Source organism: Dermochelys coriacea, chromosome 1 (assembly GCF_009764565.3).
Source record: "Dermochelys coriacea isolate rDerCor1 chromosome 1, rDerCor1.pri.v4, whole genome shotgun sequence".
In the NCBI taxonomy this organism is placed as follows: domain Eukaryota; kingdom Metazoa; phylum Chordata; order Testudines; family Dermochelyidae; genus Dermochelys; species Dermochelys coriacea.
The window spans coordinates 201,258,275-201,280,714 of NC_050068.2; the positions used below are offsets into that span (position 1 = coordinate 201,258,275).

General features: G+C 43.3%; 1 protein-coding gene across 22 annotated transcripts in view; it reads right to left on the reverse strand.

Moving 5' to 3' along the window:
• Positions 1-1,661: 1,661 nt before the first annotated feature.
• ZBTB20 (zinc finger and BTB domain containing 20) overlaps positions 1,662-22,440 on the reverse strand; it is a 636,327-nt gene continuing 615,548 nt past the window's right edge. For all 22 annotated transcript variants that reach the window (XM_043512102.1, XM_043512062.1, XM_043512053.1 and 19 more), the window contains 2 exons: positions 12,358-13,959; positions 1,662-2,448 (listed from right to left, as the gene is read on the reverse strand). In XM_043512102.1, the coding sequence (XP_043368037.1) occupies positions 2,030-2,448; positions 12,358-13,959 (2,021 nt within the window). In that variant the 3' untranslated portion in view covers positions 1,662-2,029. The remainder of the gene's footprint in view (positions 2,449-12,357; positions 13,960-22,440) is intronic.

Genomic DNA, 22,440 nt, shown 5'->3' on the forward strand with positions numbered 1-22,440 from the left:
ATTTGACATTTTTGCAAATGAGAGGGAAGGGCAGAATATTTGAAATTGTAAGGAAAGAAAGTTATTTTGGCATCAATACAAATTAATGGGAGATCTGTTTTCCACACAGCTATGGAAGATCCGTAGTGAGCAACATGGAAGTGTGACAGCAATACAGCAGATTAACTCTTCTCCAGTGACCACAAAGAAGGGAAATCCTAACCTCCGGATCTTACATACTTTTTGACTATAAATTCTATCATTCCAGAGGCAAAATGAACATTGCTAGAAAACCTGCTTCTCACAATGAACCTCCCTTCAACAGGAACAAAATCCTAGATGGAACACCAAAAAATAAACAGGACCTTGATAAGAGCCAAAAGAGAACCAAATATCCAAACAAAGTAGCAGTTCAAATGCTATTACAGGATGGACAGACTATAGTAGATGACCTCACAATGCCCCCACAGACCCAGGTAATTCTCAAACAATAAAAAACAAAGGAAAAAACAATAATACTAAAATAGAAAATAAAGAAACATCCTTCCTCTTTTTAAATCAAAAATCAGGATCACTCCCCCACCCTCCCTCTATCTGGAAGCAGGTTAGCTAACCCTAACAGTCTCAATTTAAAAGTTTATATATATACATATATATATATACACACATACACACACACACACATATATATGTATATATATAATAAAAGAGACGATATTAGTGGCAGTGTACGCAAAACAAAAAAAAAACAAAGAAAAATTACTTTTAGCAATCTCACTTTTTTTGTTTGTTTTTTTTACACAAATACTGTTGTAAATATATTTAAAAAAATCAGCATTCTATCTGGTAAACGTCACTTTTGCCCCTCTATAAAATTTTCAATTAAAAAAGTCCCAAGAACTCTTTTTTTTAAATTATCCCCTCCCACCCACCCTCTATTTCTCTTTCTTCCACAAGAATAAATCCTGACGCAACTTTTTTTTTTTTTTTTGCAAAGATTGTGGGAACTAATCCTTCTCTTGTACCTCAATTCGCAGGTTGCAAACCTCTATATTTGTTTTTCTCTGCGTTTCTCTTTGCCTTCCGTGAAAGTCCCTCTTGATTGTGCTGAGGCTCTGGGCTCAGCGAAGACACTGAATAAATTACAAAAGAAAGCCACTGTTGCTTGTTGTCTGAATCTTCCTGGTGTCTGCTCAAAGGTGATTTTGGTGGTGAGGGGAAAGCGGGCTGGGAGGGTGAGCTAAAGAGCGTGGGATGGAGCAGAATCCAGGAGAAGAAGCTGTGATTCTTATTCCTGATACCGAAGGGACACTGCACCATCCAATCCAAGCCCTCTCCCCTCAGCCCTTTTAGTGTGTGTGTGTGTGTGTGTGTGTGTGTGTGTGTGTGTGTGTGTGAGAGAGAGAGAGAGAGAGAGAGATAAAGATAAAGATAAAGATAAAGATAAAGCAGACAAATGGTGGAAACCAGCAGGGCCTTGTTTCGTCTGGTTGCTGTTCAACCAATAGTGATATATTCCACAGTTCTAACTGGATACTGTGAAGTCCGAGAGCGGTCAGAATTGTGAATTACGTCCATTGAAACACTGCAAGCGGTGTACTTAAAACGACAGTAGGCCTTGTAGATTTCGTAATATACTCTTGTTTTGTTTTTTTGTAGTGCTCTTCACAAGTGAGAAAAAAAAATTAATTTTTTTTTGTTATTTTTTTGTTTGTTTTTTTTTGTAGTAAAGAAGGGTTGTATTTAGAGGCCAGTAGCTAGAGATCCAACCAGTGGAGCTCCTGAAGCACTACCTGGCCTTAAGGCCACCATCCAAGGGAGGCTGGGAAAACTATTATTCACCCAGCCTCCGGAAATGTAATGTACCAGCAGGCAAAAAACAGTTCTTCATGTAGTACAAAAACAACAAAACTAAAAATAAAGAAAAAAAAAGGAAGAAAGAAAAAGGTAAAAAGGAAACAAAAACATTTCTTAAATTCTAGTGCCATAGCTTTTTTGTTGTTGTTTCTATTTTTTTTTTTTGTTCATAACAAAGAGACAGAGATTCTACTTATCCGTCTGACACATGCATCCTCATGTGGTCGTTGAAATGCTCGATTTGGTCAAACTTAGCTGGACAGACAGAGCAGACGTACGTGGTCCCCTCTGTGCAGGCCACCACCCCGGCAGGGACAGCCCTGGTGCCGGTGCCTGCTGCGCCGGTCGTGCCGTTGGTGGCACTGTGCAGAGCCACATGCCTCTCCAGAAGGGTCTTGTGGGAAAACTTCTTCTTGCAGATGTAGCACTCATAGGACTTCTCCCCACGGTGGAGGCGCATGTGCACGTTGAGGGAGCTCTTCTGGGTGAAGCGCTTGTTGCAGATGCTGCACTGGTAGGCCCTCACGCCAGTGTGCGTCACCATGTGTTTGATTAGGTAATCCTTTAAGGAGAAGGAGCGCCAACAGATGCTGCATTGGTGGGGCTTCTCACCTGCCCAGTACCAGAGAGAGAGAGAAATATAAACAAATAAACAGACAAAATTCTTTTTTAACAAATTAAGCTCAGTTCAGTGAGGCTCTCTGGAATAGTTCCAGGTCTTTCTGGGATCTCTGGAGACATGATCTGGGGGAGGAAGAATGGTTTTGTTAATAATAATACAAAACTTGGGACATAAACAATACTTTTCGCCTATAGATCTCAAAATGCTTTACAAAAGGGATGATCATTATCCCAATTAAACAGAGGGTGAAAGAGATTCAACCCAGATTTTTAAAGGTATTTAGGCATTGCTGTGCTCAGCATTGCAAAGCCTAGCTGACTCAGAAGACTATATCTCATTTTCAGAAGCAAGTTAGGAATGTAGGACTCTAAATTCCATCAAGCTGTCAATGGGATTTTGGCTCCTAAGTGTGCCTAACTCCCTTTTGAAATGAGATGCAGGCTCTTAAATCTGTTTGGTGTTGCATCACTGAGCACAGCTATGCCTAAATACCTTTTAAAATCTGGACCTTAATGGCTTGTCCAAGGTCACACAGCAAGTCGCTGACAGAGTCAGGAAGAGAACCCAACTCTCCCTTGCTTCCCGCCGCATGTTCTAACCACTCAGCTACAGTTGGTCTCTGAGCACAGGGCTGGGAATTAGGAAATGTGTTTCATTCTTGTTTTCTAGCGCTCACCTCCTGGCTGGCCTTGGTCAAGTCACTTCATCTCTCTGTGCCTCGGTTTCTCCACCTGTAAATATTGGACGGGGATAATGATACTGACCCACCTCACATGGGAGCTGTGACCCTTAATACATTAATGTTTGTAAAGTGCTTTGAGATTCTCAAGTGGAAGATGCTAGAGAAGGGCAAAGGATTATTATTTCATAAGAGAGGTTTAAAATTATTGCTCCTTGGGGTTCTGGTCAAATATGGCAGCTAAACAATTTGCAAGAATAACTACAAAGGATATTTGAACACACAAAAATTCTTGGGCCAGCTGCACAAAGTAAAAGCTCATACAATGGCTACATCTCCAGCATGACAGACACGAGAATTAAACTGTGTGACTGTCATTTCAATTGAACACCAAAAATCATGGGAATTTGGGATGTGGCCCTCTTATCACAGTGTATTCTCCACCCACAGCCAATCTAAGATCTTTCCCTACAGCAGGTCTAAGTTTTCCCTCAATATGATCCAGGCAACCCAGTGACCAGAAGGGTGCCACTGAGGGCATCATTTAGTCCAGTATATGTGATAGATTTGTCCAGATTAGCTTCAATTGTTCCATGCGATGTTCCACCCCTTACTTTGGGAGACAATTCCCAGTCTCATATACTGTACTATCAGGCAATGTTTTCATGATATTCACTCCACATCTTCCAGGTTTCAGAGTAGCAGCCGTGTTAGTCTGTATTCGCAAAAAGAAAAGGAGTACTTGTGGCACCTTAGAGACTAACAAATTTATTAGAGCATAAGCTTTCGTGAGCTACAGCTCACTTCATCGGATGCATTCCGATGAAGTGAGCTGTAGCTCACGAAAGCTTATGCTCTAATAAATTTGTTAGTCTCTAAGGTGCCACAAGTACTCCTTTTCTTTTTACTCCACATCTTATCATTCATCTAAATCCCTAAATGCCACACTAAAAACCGTAACTCCTTAACTTTATTTCTTAAATCATATTTGGGGTAGTCAAGTGTTTTAATTCATCATGCCAAGAATTTATTGTCATTGAGAGGGATTCTAACATTTAATTTAAAAAGATTGTAATGGCACTTTTTTTGTTTTTTGCCATTGGTCACTCACCAATTTCCTAGCCCCTGGAGATGCTTCATATTTTTGAAGGGATATTTCCGCTTTCTCTTAAAGTATATGTGTTGGCTACTTTAAACTGTAATATGGCATAGTCTCATATCAACGTGCAGAGACAAGAACGTGTCACTGGCAACATTTAATTGCTTGCTTGTGCTATGAGATTACAGTATACGGCTCAAACTCTGTGTCAGAAAAGATCATTTAATTCAGACTGGGCAGGGAAGGGCTTATACTTTTATTATGAGCCTTTATTCCTCTCCAGTTACTTTGCAGTTGAATAGACAAAGAATGCATGGGGCCAAATCAGTGGCTAGTGTAAGTGGGTGCAACTCCATTGTCTTCAGGCATTGCACTTCCTTAAATCAGTGGTGAATCTGTCCCATAGTTTGCAAAATTATTGGCAAAAGCAGTTCCTCTCTCCTGCAGTGTACGCCAATGTGGTACAAATTTATACCACTTGTTTTCATCTCTGCCTCTCCAAATAACAAATTCTTTCATCTAGGATTTAAGCAAAAGGTTTAGCAACCGTTGCCAGTCATCAGGGTCACAGGTTTGCAATAATCTGCATAGATAAACGCGGCTGAAGGAGAGCTTCCTTCCCATCTGGTGTGGCAAACAGTCAGGGTTTTGATCCCCGAGATCCTTGATGAGATTGGTAGAAAGAGAACTGCTGGGTGTGATGACCACATACATCGTGCAATTGAGCTTTCTGAGCAAATGAAGCAGAGGCCTGTTGATATCCCCCATTTGCACTTCCCCATTTTACCTCCTTCTCAATGCAAGTGCATTAGTCTGGATTGTACAAATATACAAAACTAAGGATCTCTTACTCCACTTATGTTTTTTAAAAAGGTAATAGCAGGTAGTGTGACTGACTCAATGCAAAACATGGTAAACACATGATTCCTAAACATGTGAATTTCCAGCACTTTGACTCTGTTTCTAAGCACATCTGTAACACAACTGTCAGGCTGTAACGAGGCTTTAGCATGGTGAGTCTGCTGCATAGATGGGATTATCTAACTGTGTCTGTAACTCGATTAACCAGATCATCTGAACTATATCTCCGCAGAACCAATCTTGCTCCCATTGAAGCAAATAAGTGTTTTGCCTATTGATTTCAATGGGAGCAGAAACCAACCCATTCCAATGCGTCCTCCACACTTTCAATAATTTATCTGCGTCAACCAGGAAATTCTCCATTTCATATCCTTCTGAACTCCTGTTCCCTGGCTTCAGATGGTCAATAGTTTCCTAGCCAGGAAAATGTATTCTCCTGCTCTCCCTCTATGTTTGCTCCTGTTTGCATTATTATATCCTCATATATATTGTGATACGGTATTTATCCCGTCATTTGCTTCAAAATCTTTGTGTGGGGTCTTCTCTCCTAGGAATCTCACAAATAAGTCAATATTTTTTCAGATGCAAATTTATTTCCTTACCAAACAATCCTTCTATCACCTTTTCTTACTGAGAATTATTTGCATCAAAACAAGCAGAACCATGAAAAAACGGTTACTATCCTTTCTGTAACTCTTGTTCTTTGAGATGTGTTGCACATATCCATTCCAGTGTAGGTGTGTGCACACCCCAAGCACAGTTGCCAGAATTTTTTCCCCTAGTGGTGTCCATCGGATCGGCTCTGGTGCCCCTGGTAGCACTGGTATAAAGGGCCCTGTTGACCTTGTGCTCCCTCAATTCCTTCTTTACCAGCTGACTCTGACTAGACAGGAATGGGGTCGTGTCTTGGAATGGACATGTGCAATGCATCTCGAAGAACAGCAGCTACAGAAAGGTTAGTAACTGTTTTTTCTTCTTCAAGTGCTTGCACATGTCCATTCCAATGTAGGTGACTCCCAAGCAGTTGCATAAGAGGTAGACTCGGAGTTCATGAACATGCTGACAGCAACAGTCAAAGCTGGCATCATCTCTGACCTGCTGGGTGATGGCACAGTGAGTTGAGAATCCTCTACCACTATGAATAGCTGAGCAGATCTACGGAATGGCTCGGTTGTTTGTATATAGATTGTCAGGGCCAGTCTAACATCTAAAGAGTGTAGAGGTTGCTCCTCCCTGTTTGAATGCGATTTTGTGAAGAACACAGTAGAAAGCTTGACTGCAGTGAAATTGCAAAACCACTTTTGGAAGGAAAGCTGGGTGCATATGCAGCTGCACCTTATTCTTAAAGAAAATCATGAGGGCACGAATCTCCAAAATCTGAAAGGATGAAAAGATGTAATACAGACGATCTGTCCATTGTAGCAGGAAACTGTCCATCAGAGACCCCAGGCTGTGGCCTTGCAGAGAGCAGAACTGGTGGCATTTCCTGTTGATCCGGGTAGATCTAATGGGGGAGTTCCCCATTGTTGGAAAATGATCCTTGCAACGTCTGGCCAAAGGAAATGTTCATGGTGAGTGGAGAAGGACCTGCTGAGGGAATTCACCAGCTTGTTCTGCGCTCCCAGGAGGTGAAAAGCCGTGAGATGGATTGAATGTGCTATGCAGAACTCCCACAGATGAATTGCTTCCCGACACATAGGGGAAGAGCATGCTCCACCTTGCCTGTTCTTTCTCCTCTGTGGGTCCTGCTGGGCTGATCGGGCAAAGTACTGGTCTGCTTGTTGGGGCCTGTAATGTTTCCTAGAAGTCACTGGCGTATACAACCCCAGGGATGTCAAGGTCGCCCTGAAGTCCTTAGGAGTTTAGCATCAAGTCTGCTCCGAGAAGAATGAGATTCTTCAAAAGGGAGATTCTGAGCATTTGCTGAATCTTCTGAGGAAACCCAGACGACTGCAACCATGAGCTCCTACACATAGTTACAGCTAAGGCCTGGATCTGGCCGCAGAGTCAGACATGTCCAGGGCTGCCTGTAAGGAGGCCCTTACTACTGTTTTTCCTTCATTGACCAGCGAAGAGAACTCCTGTCTGGCTCCTTGAGGCAGCCAGTCTTTAAACTTTTGGATGGCATCGCACATATTAAAGTCATAGCATCCCAGTAGTGTCTGCTGGTTTGCTATGTGAAGTTGCAGCCCTCCTGTAGTATACACCTTTCTGCCAAACAAGTTTAGTTTTATGGCGTCCTTCATTGTAGGCATTGCTCCCGACTGCCCTTGGCAATCTCTTTCATTAGCAGTTGAAATTACCAGGTATCCTGGAGGGGGATGTGAGTGTAAGAACTCGTAACCCTCCTCCGTCATGAAATAATGCCGCTTTGTATGCTTTCCGTGGGAGGAAGGGATGTGGGGGTCTACCACAACACCTTAACTGGGTCCATGATAGCTTCACTGAGTGGCCCACTGCCATCAGGATGTCCAGTAGGCTATGAGAGGACTCCTTGACCATGTCTGCCTGGATGCCCAGATTTGAGGCCATCCGCTTTGAGGCCACCAGGAGAGCTTTGTGGTTATCTTGGGGAGGAGACACACCAGCTGTCACCACAGCCTCATCCAGGGAGAAGTAGAAGGAAGCCAGCACCAGCTGGGGAACCTCCACCCCTCCTTCCATTTTGCCCCAGACCCACAGAGCCTCCTCTTGAAGTTCGGTACCGGGCTCGTACCAGAGTCTAGATCAGGAATCTCCTGGAAAGGCACTGGTGGTGCTTTGCTCTCAGAGGCCATCAAGTAGGAGCATCTTGAGAAAGATCCCTGGGCTGGAGGGAACCGCCACGGATTCCAGAAGGGCCATGCACTTGGTGGCATCCCTACATTTGGTGCCATAAAGGAGTAGGAGTGCTTCAGGGAGTAGCGTGGGCGGCTGTGAGGGCAAGAGAAGTACGACACCATTTCCGACTCCGATGACGAGGAGTCTCAGTGATGCAACCGGGGCAGTGTGGACCCTGTTGGTGCTGGAGATCGGTACCACAATGGTGAAGCCAGCGATCAGGCTATCAAGGAGAGCTTTCCCCTAGAAAATAGTCCTGGTACTGGGCAGTGGCTGGGAGAAGATGGTTCCCTGCCGCTCAATGGCACTGGTGGCACCGCCAAAGACGGAGACACTGGGAATAAAAGGAGGTCCTTGGCTGCTGCGAATGCCTCAGGAGTTGACGGCACCATAAACATACTGGAGCCATGGTGCCTGCCCGAGGTCGGTGCCTCCGGAGTCAGAGTCAGCAGAGCCTGTGTAGGTGCCAGAGTTGCCGGTACCGGGTGTTGAGGTGAAAGAGTGGCTTGGCATGTATCTCACTCTATCCCGGTCTCCACGTCTGGCCAAATTTGGTGCTGGGGATTGAGCTCTCTTCAGCTGCTTCTTGTTTTTTTTCTTAGGCACTGGAGCCGGGTACTGGTGCCGAGACTCTGGCCTGCTGGGAAGAGTGCTCCGCACTGACGCCGAGTTACTCAGTACCGAGTCCAAGCAATTCAGCTCTGAAGCGGGTCTCAGAGCTTCTTCCATGAGAAGGACCTTCAATCTCACTTCCTGGGCCTTATTTGTGCAAGGTTTGAAGTTCTTACAAATCTGGCAGCAGTCCTTTCTATGAGCCTCTCCCAAGAACTTGAGAAAGCTCGAGTGCGGGTTGCTCAATAGCATCGACTTGCCACAGGAAGCAAAAGGCTTGAAGCCCGGTAGCCGAGGCATGCCCCGGCACCGGGGGACAGATGAACTTCGCTAAATGATCAGGGAAGGGTCCAAAACTAATATAACTAAAAACTGAATAACTACAAACAACTGATTAACTATTTACACTAGAAATAGTGAAAAGCCACTGGGAAGTTTGCTGAAGCAACCAGAGGAGTCCCAGCAACTGTCATGGGTGGTAAGAACGAACTGGGCAGGGGTGCAAGGTCAGCAGGGCTCCTTATACCGGCACTATGAGTGCGCAGCACCAGGAGGCACCAGACCAGACCCAATGGACACCACTAGGGGAAAAAATTCCAGTAACTGTGCTCAGGGTGCGCACACACCTACATTGGAATGGACATGTACAAGCACTTGAAGAAGAAACTAAGGTTACAGGAAACATTACTTTTCAGGACATGAATCCCATATCAGTTTTAGTCACGTTCACTTCTAAAATGCACGTGTTCCTCATTTTGGGCCTTTCTCCCATATTTGAATCTCACTAAGGAGAGTGGCATGAGATACTGACCAAAAATTATCAAAGCATGACATGAAGGAAAAAGCAGTGACATGCTTTAAAATGTGTAAGGAAGGTTTTCTAGAGCTTTAATTTCATAATACTGCACATCTTAGTTAAATAATTGCACTGTTGGATAGGTTAATGCCAGTCTACATGAGACAAAGTAGAGTATTGATCCTGTATGTGTGGCAGTGAGGCATGCGTATGTGTGTGTTTGTGTACTACAGCAAACCCCACCAACATTTAGTTTTTGGAAGCATGGAAGCTGGGCAGATATTTTATACACTCCAGGTCTCTGAATTCTCATTTGGGCTCAAAGTCTCCTATTGTTTCCTCTTGGGACTGCATTTCATACAGCAAGCCCAATCCATAGCCTGTGCATTTTATGGTTCCCCACTTGTTCCCTGCTGCTCTGATGCCTTTCTAGAGCTTCTTCTCTGGGATTCTTTTAACAGGCCTGAGCACTCTGACAATGAAGCCACTCCTCCAGCCATCCAAGCAGTGGACACAGTTGGTCTTCTACTCCCTTGGCTTCTGTTGTTTGGCCAAGGATCTAGTCAAGTTTGCACAGTACTCTTAAAGATTCCTTTCAGGTATGCCTGGAATCTGCTCACCCATGTACCGGTTTTCAAGAGTATCCCAGAGGTCAGTTAGCTCCCAAATGGAAATGCAAGTCACTTGGGAAATATGTTAAGAGTTCCCCTTTGCCTCTTTGCCCACTGATACACTTGTCACTGAAAGTATATGAATTTTGAAATCGTCAATCCACACAAAAAGAATCTTTGCTGACTCAGGACTGAGAACATCTAGAGCAAGGGTGGCCAGCCTGAGAAGGAGCCAGAATTTACCAATGTACATTGCCAAAGAGCCACAGTAACACGTCAGCAGCCCCCAATCAGCTCTCTCACCTCGCTCCCAGTGCCTCCCACCCACAGGCAGCCCCGCTGATCAGCACCTCCGTCTCCCTCCCTGCACCTCCTGATCAGCTGTTTCTAGCTCTGGGAATTGAGATGAAACTAAGTTTATTTCACTCTGTGACTTAAATTTTCTAATTTTTCTGAGTGAGGCAATGCCACCAATGCAGAGGCTTTAGCTACATATCCATGACTGGAAAGAGGGAGCTGAGATACTTGGTACTCTTTGGATTCAAGACTGCTTCACCATTGATTTGCTTTATATTTGGCCTGGAAGTAGGATGTATACGGAAATGCTCCACTTGGGACAAGCAAGGTGAACCTCATGTTGAATTGGTTCACCTGGGTGCATTTCTGTGGTTGATCCTGGCTATTTCTCAACCACTAGTCTAATGTTTTGCCAAATTAACTACTATAGGTATCAGCTGATGATGGCAAGATATCCTGAGACACAAGTGCTGCATGTAGAGAAGGTTGGCAAGGGGCTGCTATGCCTGTTTTGCTGTGTCAACCCTGAACGCCACAATACTTTTATACATAACAGCTCCCTGTAGCCCAGTCCAACTCTGGGTGACCCTTAAGCGATTCTATAGTGTGTGTGAGTGGATCAAGGAAGGGGCTCTAATTCAGCCTGATGATTTTTAAGACTGCTTTCTATGCATTTGCATGAAAGATGTCCTCAATGCTGATCATGTGATTTATCTAAAGCAGCCTGAATAACCATCTCCTATAAGGTTTTACAAGGCAGAAGTCCTTATTGCTGCTGTAACAATTACTGTTTATATAGCAAGTGTATATATCAGTGACACAGAACTTTTATATATGGTTTATAAAGTAACAGTATATATAACCAATAACGTATATCTTAGATGTTTTAGAGCATGATTCACAATAGCATATAAGTGCTAATTATATAAAAATATAAATAAATATATGTATACGCTATTTGATATATACATATATGCCAGGTATGTGGAAGTGATATCTATGTGAGAAATTGGAGAGGCACGAGAGACATTTCTCTTTCTCCTGTGATTGCCTCTCCTGCACTCTGCCCATTCCCCCCCCCCATCCATATTATTCTAATATTTCTGTGCTCACACAGGATCTGTTTTGTTGATAACTGCTAGGTAAATATTTCTTCCTTCTCCTTTCAAATGTGGAATTTTCTCCCAGAATTATAACTGCCTGACATCCGAGATTCAGTCCTGAACCAAGGACAGCTTTTCCATACAAGAAATGTCATTGCTTTGAAATCTCAAGACTCTACAAGGCTAGAAAAGGGAGCTTTATCCCAATGGGAAGTATAGTCTCCCAGTGGGACACAAATCTTTTGCTTCTAACCCTAGAAGGTCCCAAGACACCAGCCTTTAATGTAGATACATTTTGAATGTATAGGAAAGCTGTTGTAGGTCATTTTGGCAAGGCTGTCTTGGCACTTATTTAGGCTGATCTGCATAACTCAGACATGGCTTCATCACTCATGACTAATGCAACCAACCGAACCTCACACCACCACCAGGTATTCCATGCATGCAGACATACATAGCAGTGAATGACCCAATACTAATAACCCCTCCTCCAACAGAGAAATTCTATCTTTAATGGCTCTTTGTTAAAGATTCCTCATGTTGTTTCCAGTAACATTTTGTTTGTCCTTTAATCAAAGATCAACTTGTGCTAGGCATCACATGTGAATTATTTCCTTGGATAGTCACTAAAGACACATTTCATTGATATAGGAAGAGTTTCCTTTCTTGTATCCTTGACACCCTTACATCCCTAAAGGGACCATCTATAGACTTAACCAAGAGCCTGTCCTGAGGCCCTTACTCATTCACTGACTTCAATAGGACTCCTCATCTGAGTAAAGGCTGACGGATCAGGCACGCAGTGTTTTCCCTTCCCATGTTGTAGTAAACATTAGATATATTCTCATCATGGCAGTAACAGTGCCCAGAGATAACTGGAACCCTGTAAGGATCTGAAGGCTGTCTCACGTGTGCATTAGGCACTGGCACACTGGGAAATGGAATACAGGTCAAAATCAACTGCGTATTTGTAAAGGCCTGTCCCTGGGCTCACATATAAGCCAAATGGCCGTGCACTCACCTGTGTGTACAAACATGTGCTTGACATAGTTCTGTTTGGCGGTGAAAGTCTTGTTGCAGAGAGTGCACTCGTAAGGCTTTTTTTCACCCTGTCCACCTGCTGTGCTGTGGCCCGCAGATGGGGCCAAGGGCTGTGGGGCTGGCAGCTGGGCAGTAAAGGTTGACAGGCCAGGCTGGGTCACTGTCACAAACTGTGTCTGTTGGCCAGCTAAGGGCTGGGGCAGGCTGAAAAGGAAAGGTTTAGGTCCACTGCCAGCAGATTGTGTGGTAAAGAGGGCAGGCAGGTAGGTGTTGCCAGCTGTGCCAATGACCTGTGTGTTGCTGGTCAGGGTCAGCGGCATCCTCAGATTGCTGGTGAGGGTTTCTGTCTGGCGTAAGTAGAGCTGGGTGCTTGGCAATGGTTGAGCAACTGTTGTGTTGACAGAAGGCTGCAAGGCCCCCTTTTCGCTATTGTTACTGACAGTGAGCACTTTGCTGTCCATTTCAATGTCATTGCTTCTGTCCGGCGAGGAAGTGTTGGCATCTAGGTGCTGCGGCTGGGTCTGTGTGCCTTCAGCAGGGACTTCATTTTGCTCTGCTTGGGAAGGTTCCTGCTGACCCTCTCGGCCCAGGTTAGCCATGAACGGCTGCTCCATGGAATCAGGCTCAGTCCCAATGGAGGAACTGACTCCAGAGTCAAAACTCTCCCCCTTGGGCTCACTCTCAGTGCCTTCGGCTTGGTCAGTATCCTCAGTGCATTCCTCAGACTCATTACGCTCCAGGATCTGCACCCTCTGCTGGCCATAGTAGTCATAGTCATCCTCCATCTCCTGTTTGATGTGGATGTTGCCCACCAGGGTCTGGATCCGGACCGGACGTGGTTGCTTGCGGCAGTGTGTGGTCTCTGGAGTGGTGGAGAGGTACCGCTCCATCTGCTGTGAGCGCTCGTGGATCCGTGTAATCCAGCTGGGGTCTTCCATATGATGGTCTCTGGGGAGCCCCAGGGCCGTTTCATGATGGCTGACCACTGCTCCGCTGTAGAAGGAGCGCTCCCCACTGCCATTCTGCATGGAACAGGCATAGAGAGCTGAGTAGATCCTGTCCACGCTGTGCTGCGAGTGGCTCTGCAGGTAGCCAGACTCTGTGTCACTGCTCTGCCCTGAGGTGCCCGATTCGGGGGTCCCCCTGGGCGTCTCCTGCCCAGAGTCCTGAATCACTGGGTAGACCTCCCCCACGTTCTGCGAGACGATCCTTGTGCATTCGTCGATCACAGTCTTGATCTGCAGGATGCTGGCAGCTGTGAGGATCTGCAGGGCCTCTGACTGTGAGACCCGCAGCACCCCACTGTACATGAAGTCAATGAGCTTTTGCACGGACTGGACTGACACCACTGAGGGGATCTCGATGTCACTGTACCCCAGCAGCAGCTTGTCCTGGAAGAAGGGGCTGCCAGCCGCCAGCACGCAGCGGTGGGCGCGTAGCATGCTCCCGTGGATGCGGACCGTCACGTCACAGAAGTGGCCACGGTTGCGCTGCTCGTTGAGGGTCTCGAGCACAGAATTGCTGAAGTTGTGAAGGTTGATGCTGTGAATGCGCTCTGTCATCCCCTTGCAACTGATGTTACCTGTAGCAAAGGATGAGACAAAACAGAGGGACAGATCAGGGCTTGTCCTCTGCATCTCCACAGCTGGCTAAAACATCTACCCACTGGATATATGGCACAGGGAACATCTTAGAAGTACCATAAAGGGGCACTGAGCACAAGGCATCACCTCTATGCGTGGAAACGATCAACTCCCCACGGAAAACATTTATCAGGATCTCTATGGGATGGATGAGTGTCTTGAATCTTCAAGAAAAACTAGACAAGACACTAAGGGTCAGATTCTCACTTATAGTAATGATCTTTACATCACACTGGTAATATGATGAGGCCGCAGTTTAAAAATTTCTGGCCCTCTATCTAGATCTGGATTTTGAAATCCCCAAAGTTAGGGCATAGTTGGATCCTGGGTATTGTAGTTCAGCCCTTAATAAAGATGGCAGCCATTTGCAAAATCCAATCTGGACCACGGTTTGGATTTGAAACCTTTCCAAAATTCCAACTGTTCGTGTGTCTGGGGTCTTGGTTTAGGTCATTCATTTCTCAAAAGTGAACTAACCCTTGGTCAAGAATCAAAGAGATCCATTAACTTTCTCCCCTATTTTCACTCCATCTTGGGATTTTTGACACTACACCAGCTGGGATTAGAACTGCTGTAATACCAAGACAAAAGCTGTCTGAGGGTATTTATTGCCTGACCAGAAGTGGGAAGTAAAAGGAACTGGCCAAAATGCCTGCTCTCAGGAGAACTTCTCTTATTTACCTCTCACTGCTTTTACAGCTGGCTAAAAAATAACTATCTTTTTAATCTCTCAGTTCACTTCTCTCTCTCCCAAGAATTATTTTGATTTAATATTGCTTCTCTCTCCCCTCTCTTGTCCATTTAGATCAGTGGTTCTCAACTAGGGGGTATGTGTACACTTAGGGGTATGCAGAGGTCTTCCAGGGGGTACATCAACTCATCTAGATATTTGCATAGTTTTACAACAGGCTATATAAAAAGCACTAGTTAAGTCAGTACAAACTAAAATTTCATACAGACCATGACTTGTTTATACTGCTCTATATACTATACACTGAAATGTAAGTACAATATTTATATTCCAATTGATTTATAATTATATGGTAAAAATGAGAAAATAAGCAATTTCTCAGTGACAGTGTGCTGTGACACTTTTGTATTTTTATGTCTGATTTTGTAAGCAAGTCCTTTTTAAGTGAGGTGAAACTTGGGGGTAAGAAAGACAAATCAGTCACCTGAAAGGGGTACAGCAGTCTGGAAAGGTTGAGAGCCATTGGTTTAGATAACAAGAATTTGGAGATAGATGTGTCTTCATATGTGACTGTAAAGAACTTACCACATTCTGAAGGCTAAATAAATAATAGCCTTATTAATGAACCCTCACACAGTATCCAAGATCCAAGACCAATGCAAATGTCACTGTTAGCATGTTTGTGAACATTCCATTCAGAAATTTTCCAATCTCATGTCTGCAACCCACACTCACTGCAGTCATGTGCTAGTGCATGAGAAACTGAAAGTGGAACTGACTCTCTAAAATAAGTAAATCAAATTAGCTTATTTTTATTGTTTAAGAAAAAATGTAAAGCAAAGAAACAGCATCTAAGGTGATATTAATAACAAAGGTAAGAATGTTTAATTTTTTGAATATATGATTTTTAACCAGCCAGTGTTCTTCTAAGTCCAACATAAAGAACATTTGGTCATTGTTATTATTCTCATTTTAGAGACAGGCAGCAAAATGCTACCTACTGTAATTTGCTGAACAATGCAGCCCCCTCTCACTCACACCCTTTCCTCCTCATTTACCCATTCCTGCTATCTCAAGCACCCTCTCTTCTGGTGCTTCAAAGAGAAACCATATTGGACACAGGTGGTTATTTAAATTCTCTGATGATAAAAGGGGATCAAAAATGTCAGGAACTGGAAATTCTGATGGGGACAAGCTGCCTAAAGGAGCCTGATGCTTGCAGAAGGAAACAGGCCAGTATTTGGGATTACACTAATTTCCTTATGAAACTGCTCTCCTGGGTGATGCTCATATGGCAGCAACGCTTGGGAAATCACTAATCATGTTTCAGAGTAGCAGCCGTGTTAATAATAATAATGGAATCATGGAGACTGTGAATTATATCTGTTTTGTTCACAAGCTTTGCCAGGACATGTGAGCTTTATCCCTGACTGACAAGGGCACTGGAAAGGCCACTCCTAGATACTGCAGGTACCTCACAGGCATTCACTCATAGATATTGCAGGTACCACACCAAGTAATGTGAGTGGGTCTTTTCCTCCTCCTACACCAAAACAACCACCTCCCAGAATCCTCCTGGCCAGCCATGGACACATCCTTATGTGTCAGATCACATGAGAATTCAAGATGAACTCAAGATAAAACACAAGGAATCTCTCTCTGAAAGACAGAGAACTTGGAGGCATTATCGGGTAGGGCCCCTGCAGAAGCGGGAGTGTGCTGTGGCTGATTGTTGAAGGGATGACATCTCCTTTCTTCAAGGCCATCCCTGGACAAGGGCATGAGGATGTCTAATTGAGCAGATACACAAGACATTCTCTTTTTCACAAGTTCTGCTAGGTCAAAACATACCTATCACAATCTGCTTTGATCATGAGGTATCCTTTTAATTCAAACTGATCTTTAAAACCAATTCTCCCTGTAATTTTATTCCATTTTATAAAAATGATTTATTAAATAACAGCAAGACATACAACAACCTTGCTTAGCAAATCAAAATGGTTACCTCTCACATCCAAAGAACACTGGAGGGAATATCCCGGAAGCACCAGGCTGATTCTATAAACGTATGGTTTGATTTTCAGAGGTGCTGAGAGTCCCTTCTCCTTTTGATGCACCAGTGCAGCCCACATTAGTTTGGAAGTTGGACTTTTGCAAACACATTCATAGGAGAAGATACTTCAGTTCAACTTTATTTATTTGAAAGTAATTTAATGCTGGTGAAAGTTGCTGGACTGACAACCCTTGGAGACTGAAGTCTGCTGTTTATTCACAGGACAGGTGAATAACTTGAGCAGCATCAGGGAAGCTTTGTTCATACATCCCTCTAGGATTCCCAAGCCCTAACCTGAAGAAAAGGGAAATTCTGTATCTATGCTCCATTCAGTCCTTGGAGTAGAAGGGTATAGCTTGTTCAGGAAGGATAGGCAGGATAAAAAGTTGCATTACACATCAAAAATAAATACACTTGTTCTGAGATCCAGAAGGAGGTCAGAAGCAGACCAGATGAACGTTTCTGAGTAAAGATAAAATGGATAAAAAATACAGATGATTCATGGTAGAGGTCAACTACAGACGACCAAATCAAAAAGAGGAGGTGGATGAGGTATTTCTAGAACAAGCAATACACAAATACACAAAACACAAGACCTGGTTGTAATGTGGGACATTAACGACCCAGATATCTGTTTGAAATGTAATACAGCAAAACACAACATTTCCCATAAGTTCTTCAAATGTATTGGGAAGAACTTTTTGTATCAGAAAGAGGAGGAAGTAAACAGGGAGGCAGCCATTTTAAACTTGATTCTGCCAACGGGGTGGAATTGATAGCGAATCTGAAGGTCTGGGTGATGTGATTATGAAATGACGGATTTCATGATTCTAAGGAAAGAAAGTCATGAGAAAAGCAGAGTAAGGACAAAGTAAGGACTTTAAAACAGCAGATTTCACAAACTCAGAGAACTGGCAGGTAAGCTCCCACGGTAAGAAAACCTAAGGGAAAAAAGAAGTTCAGGAGATCTGGCCTAAAGGCACAACTGCAAACTATCCCAAATGCAAAGAAAAGATAGGAAGAACTCTAAGAGGCCAGTATGGCTCCATCAGAAGCTCTTTAATGACCTGAAAATCAAAAAGGAATCCTACAAAAACTGGAAACTTGAGCAAACTGCAAAGGAGGGATACAGAAGAATAGCACAAGCATGTACGGGCAAAACCAGACAGGTGAGGGCACAAAATGAGTTATACTTAGCCAGGGTCATAAAGGCAATAAGAAGAGGTTTTAAAAATACATTAGGCGCAAGAGAAAGACAAAAACGTCCTCTACTTAGTGGGGAATGAGGGTTAATAACTGAAGACATCAAGAAAGCTGAGGTGTTTAATGCCTATTTTATTGCATTCTTCACTAAAAAGGTTAATGGTGATCAGATACTCAAAACAAACAACAAGGGGGAAGGAACACAAGACAAAACAGGAAAAGAAAATGTTAAAGAATATTTAGATAAATTAGATGTATTAAAGTCAGCAGGGCTTGTTGCAATTCATCCTTGGTTACTTAAGGAACTAGCTGAAGCAATCTCAGAACCATTAGCAATTATCTTGGAGAACAGCAAACATAGTACCTATCTTTAAAAAGGGGAACAAAGAGGACCTGGGGAATTACAGACACATCATCCTAACTTTAATACCTTGAAAGATACTCACACAAATTATTAAACAATCAATCTGTAAGCACCAAGAGGATAATAGGGTTATAAGAAAGAGCCAGCATGGATTTGTCAAGAACAAATCATACCAAACTAACCTAATTTCCTTCTTTGACAAGGTTACTGGCCTAGTGGTTAGGGGGAAGCAGTCGAAGCGATATATCTTGATTTTGACACAGTCCCATATGACATTCTCATAAGCATACTATGGAAATGGGGTCTAGATGAAATTACTGTAAAGTGGGTGCACAACTAAGTACAACTGGTTGAAAGACCATGCTCAAAAAGTAGTTATCAATGGTTCGCTGTCAAACCGAAAGGGCATATCTAGTGGGGTCACACAGGGCCAGTCCTGGGTCCGGTACTATTCAATATTTTCATTAATGCCTTGGATAATGGAGTGAAGAGTGTACTTATAAAATTTGCAGATGACGCCAATCTGGGAGATGTTGCAAGCACTTTGGAGGACAGGATTAAAATTCAAAACCTCCTTGACAAATTGGGGAATTCGTCTGAAATCAAAAAGATGAAATTCAATAAAGGTAAGTACAGAGTATTTTATTCAGGAAGGAAAAATCAAATGCGAAACTACAAAATGGGGAATAACTAGGGAGGTGGTAGTCCCTCTGTCCTCTATGAATTGGATTGACCCCCCCCCCCCGAGTCATTTCATATACAAGCCAATGAGCAGACAGACAGTAATGGCTTTTGGTTACTAGCATCATGGCAAAACTTTTTGTTTGAAAATCCGTTGTTTAGTGACTTACTACAAAAATTTCATTTATCTCCTTCCTTCCTTCCTTCCAGTCACCACACCCAGGTTCCAAGTCTACACACCTATTACAAATGTCAAAAGGATCCCTGCCCCACTGTGTGAGAGTGAAGGGACCTGCAGCTGAAGTGCCCATACCTATGAGAGCCTCAGCTGGAATACGAATAACTAGGACAAACAAGAGAGACTGGGGATACGCTGGAGAAACAGGGAGAGAGTGGGGGCAGAAAAGCATGAAAAGAATATGATGAAGTTCTTTCTGGGTCTCTGTCTGCCAGTCATCACTAGATATAGCTGTAGCTATCCAAGGTAAAGACAATCCCAGAAAGCTTGAAAACAAATCATTTGCCATATTGTCAAACATGCTAATACACAAAATCTAGTAGTACAAACATGTAGTAACGCCACCCAGGCAAGCACATTAACTTTAGGGATTGGCCTGAATCAAAGCTCCAGGTCCAAAGAGCACCTTCCACACTCTAAGGAAGACTGAATTCAGACCCAACCTTTGTGTCTGTCCCTTACCTATACAATGTGCCAAACAAAAAGTCCTACATCAGATACCACCACAAAATGTGAGCTTTGCAGTGTGGGTCCGAATCTAAATTAGACATTACTTAGTTACAAAGAATACAGAGAGGGGTGTCAATTTCTTGCAAGCCCAAGGTATCAGAATAAAGTGTAATGAAAATATGCTTACACACACACACACACACACACACACACACACACACACACACACACCAGTCACTGCACAGAATGCCTGGCACAGGGGAAAAGACTGCGGTCTCGGTCTAGTCCCAGGCCTGCCACTCATTTTAGAGTTAAGACAGTGGGAAACCTTTCTGTGAAATTTCAAGCAGCCTTTGTTAAGTGCTCCCTTTCTTTTCACCCAGTGAACAGCAGCATATAGACTCATTCTGAGAAGCTACTGTCGGAGGGTTTTGTCCCTGTTCTGTGAAAGCAACTTCTGATTGGACAGGTATTCAGAAACTGGGTAGGAAAGAAAGAGTGTAAAAATGCAAAAGCCATTAGATAGGCAATGAATAGGCATTTGGCCCATTCAGAAAGAAAGAAAGAAAATATTTTTTTTGCACAGATTATGCACATTTGCAGCTCTCCTGGAATTGGGATATGAAGCTGTCATGGTATAAAGGTGAAATGTATTACTGTGCATGTCTGAAAAATGCTCAGTTTTCCCATAAGCAAATGTATTGATTAAACTGTCATATTATTCACAGAAATATGCATGGAATTCATCCTCCACTGGTATGGGAAAGGGGAAAGACTTCTGTTGCGTAATAAATGACCAAATGTTTAGTTTACTGCTTTCCTGAATCCAGCACTTCCCGCTGACCTTTATGCTGCAGGTGTCCAAAAAGAAGTAGGGTTTTAACATTAGAATAAAAATGAGACTAAGAGACATTGATGCAAAGTACTATATGGGAAAGGGATGGCAGAAGGAAACAACAGGCAGCAGTCTCCTGGAAGATGCTATGGAAAATGTAGATAGTAGTGATGAGAAGCTGAATTATGGAGCAGTTTTGAATGTGGATTTCGATGTGCAAAAATATTGCAGAGAGAGCTGTGAAAAGTTTGGCAGTTCTGGCCAATAAAGGTGGCCGTATGTTTAACACAAATGCAGAAAATGATCCCTGGAAACCTTCAGTAACAGTTTAGCTAGCAGGGGATGTAAGTGGTGCTGAAGACTGCTACGGCCACCCATTAATGTTAAGTACTTTAAAGCTTGTTTACTGTAGTAAGTTTCTACTGTGTGGCGACAAGGTGTCCTCAACTGCAAAGTAAACGCTCGATTCTTCAATGCTGACAGCTGAAAAAAATCACAGAATTTGATTTTCTATAGTGTTCTTCATCATGATATCTCAAAGTTCATTACAATGTAATAACTATTACATTGCTAGAGGTGCAGTGAGTGGGCAACCACAGAAGCCATTATTACTCAGCAGTATCTCTACAGACAACCTTGTACTTTAAACCTCTTTGACTCAGAAAGGGAATGGTGGGCAGGACACCAGCATTATCCCTTATTCTTTTTTGAAACATACAAGGGGATCTTTAATGTGGATAACCAGCAGGGCGGAGCAGAATGGCCCTGCTTCACTTTCTCACCTGAAGGGCAAAAAGAAAGATGAGCCTATATCCCAGAAGAGTTTTCTCTGCTGGAGTCAGGCTTTGCCTAGATTTTCCCCAGTCGCAATGGAGAATTGTTTGGAAATCTGTCAGACTGATATTTATACAGTATTAACTAGACCTAGTTGATCATCACAAATAACCTTATACTTCTGAAAAATAGATGGGCCAAACCCAAAACTCTGCATCCAAACATGCTCAAACTTTGGCAGAGTCTGAAATCTGATTTTGGGCTTAGATTCAAATTTTGTAAATGGGCTTTGCTTTCTGGCTCCAAATACTCTTCTATTGGAGTTGGTCTAAATCAAGATCTGGAGGGTCAACGCTGCGTGCAAGAGCTACAAGGGGCTGGAGAAGAATTCTCCCTATTCAGTAGGAATATAGGGCTAATATAAATCCAGAACCTGGAGGGTGCAAAGGTGACCCCATCTCCCTGGGCTGTGTCTTCTTTGCTGTATCACTCAGTAGATGTAGCATAGAATCTAGCCCTGGACTTTTGACTTGGATTCCTCTCTTTTCTGAAGATATTGGCTGTGAGCTTCTTCGCCTGCATACCAAATGCCTGATCCTGAGAGGTGCTGAGCACCTCCTGAATGGTGCAGAGTATCCTGAACTCCCACTGAAGTCATGATAGGATCCCAAGAGGAGTTTCCTACTCCTGCTACTTTACCCTTGGGATACATTCTAATATGCAAAAAGAAAAGGAGTACTTGTGGCACCTTAGAGACTAACAAATTTATTAGAGCATAAGCTTTCGTGAGCTACAGCTCACTTCATCGGATGCATTTGGTGGAAAAAACAGAGGGGAGATTTATATACACACACAGAGAATATGAAACAATGGGTTTATCATACACACTGTAAGGAGTGATGGCATATATCACATTGGTAGATATATGTGCCAGCAATGCCCCTCTGCCATGTACATTGGCCAAACTGGACAGTCTCTATGTAAAAGAATGAATGGACACAAATCAGACGTCAAGAATTATAACATTCAAAAACCAGTTGGAGAACACTTCAATCTCTCTGGTCACTTGATTACAGACCTAAGAGTGGCTATCCTTCAGCAAAAAAGCTTCAAAAACAGACTCCAACGAGA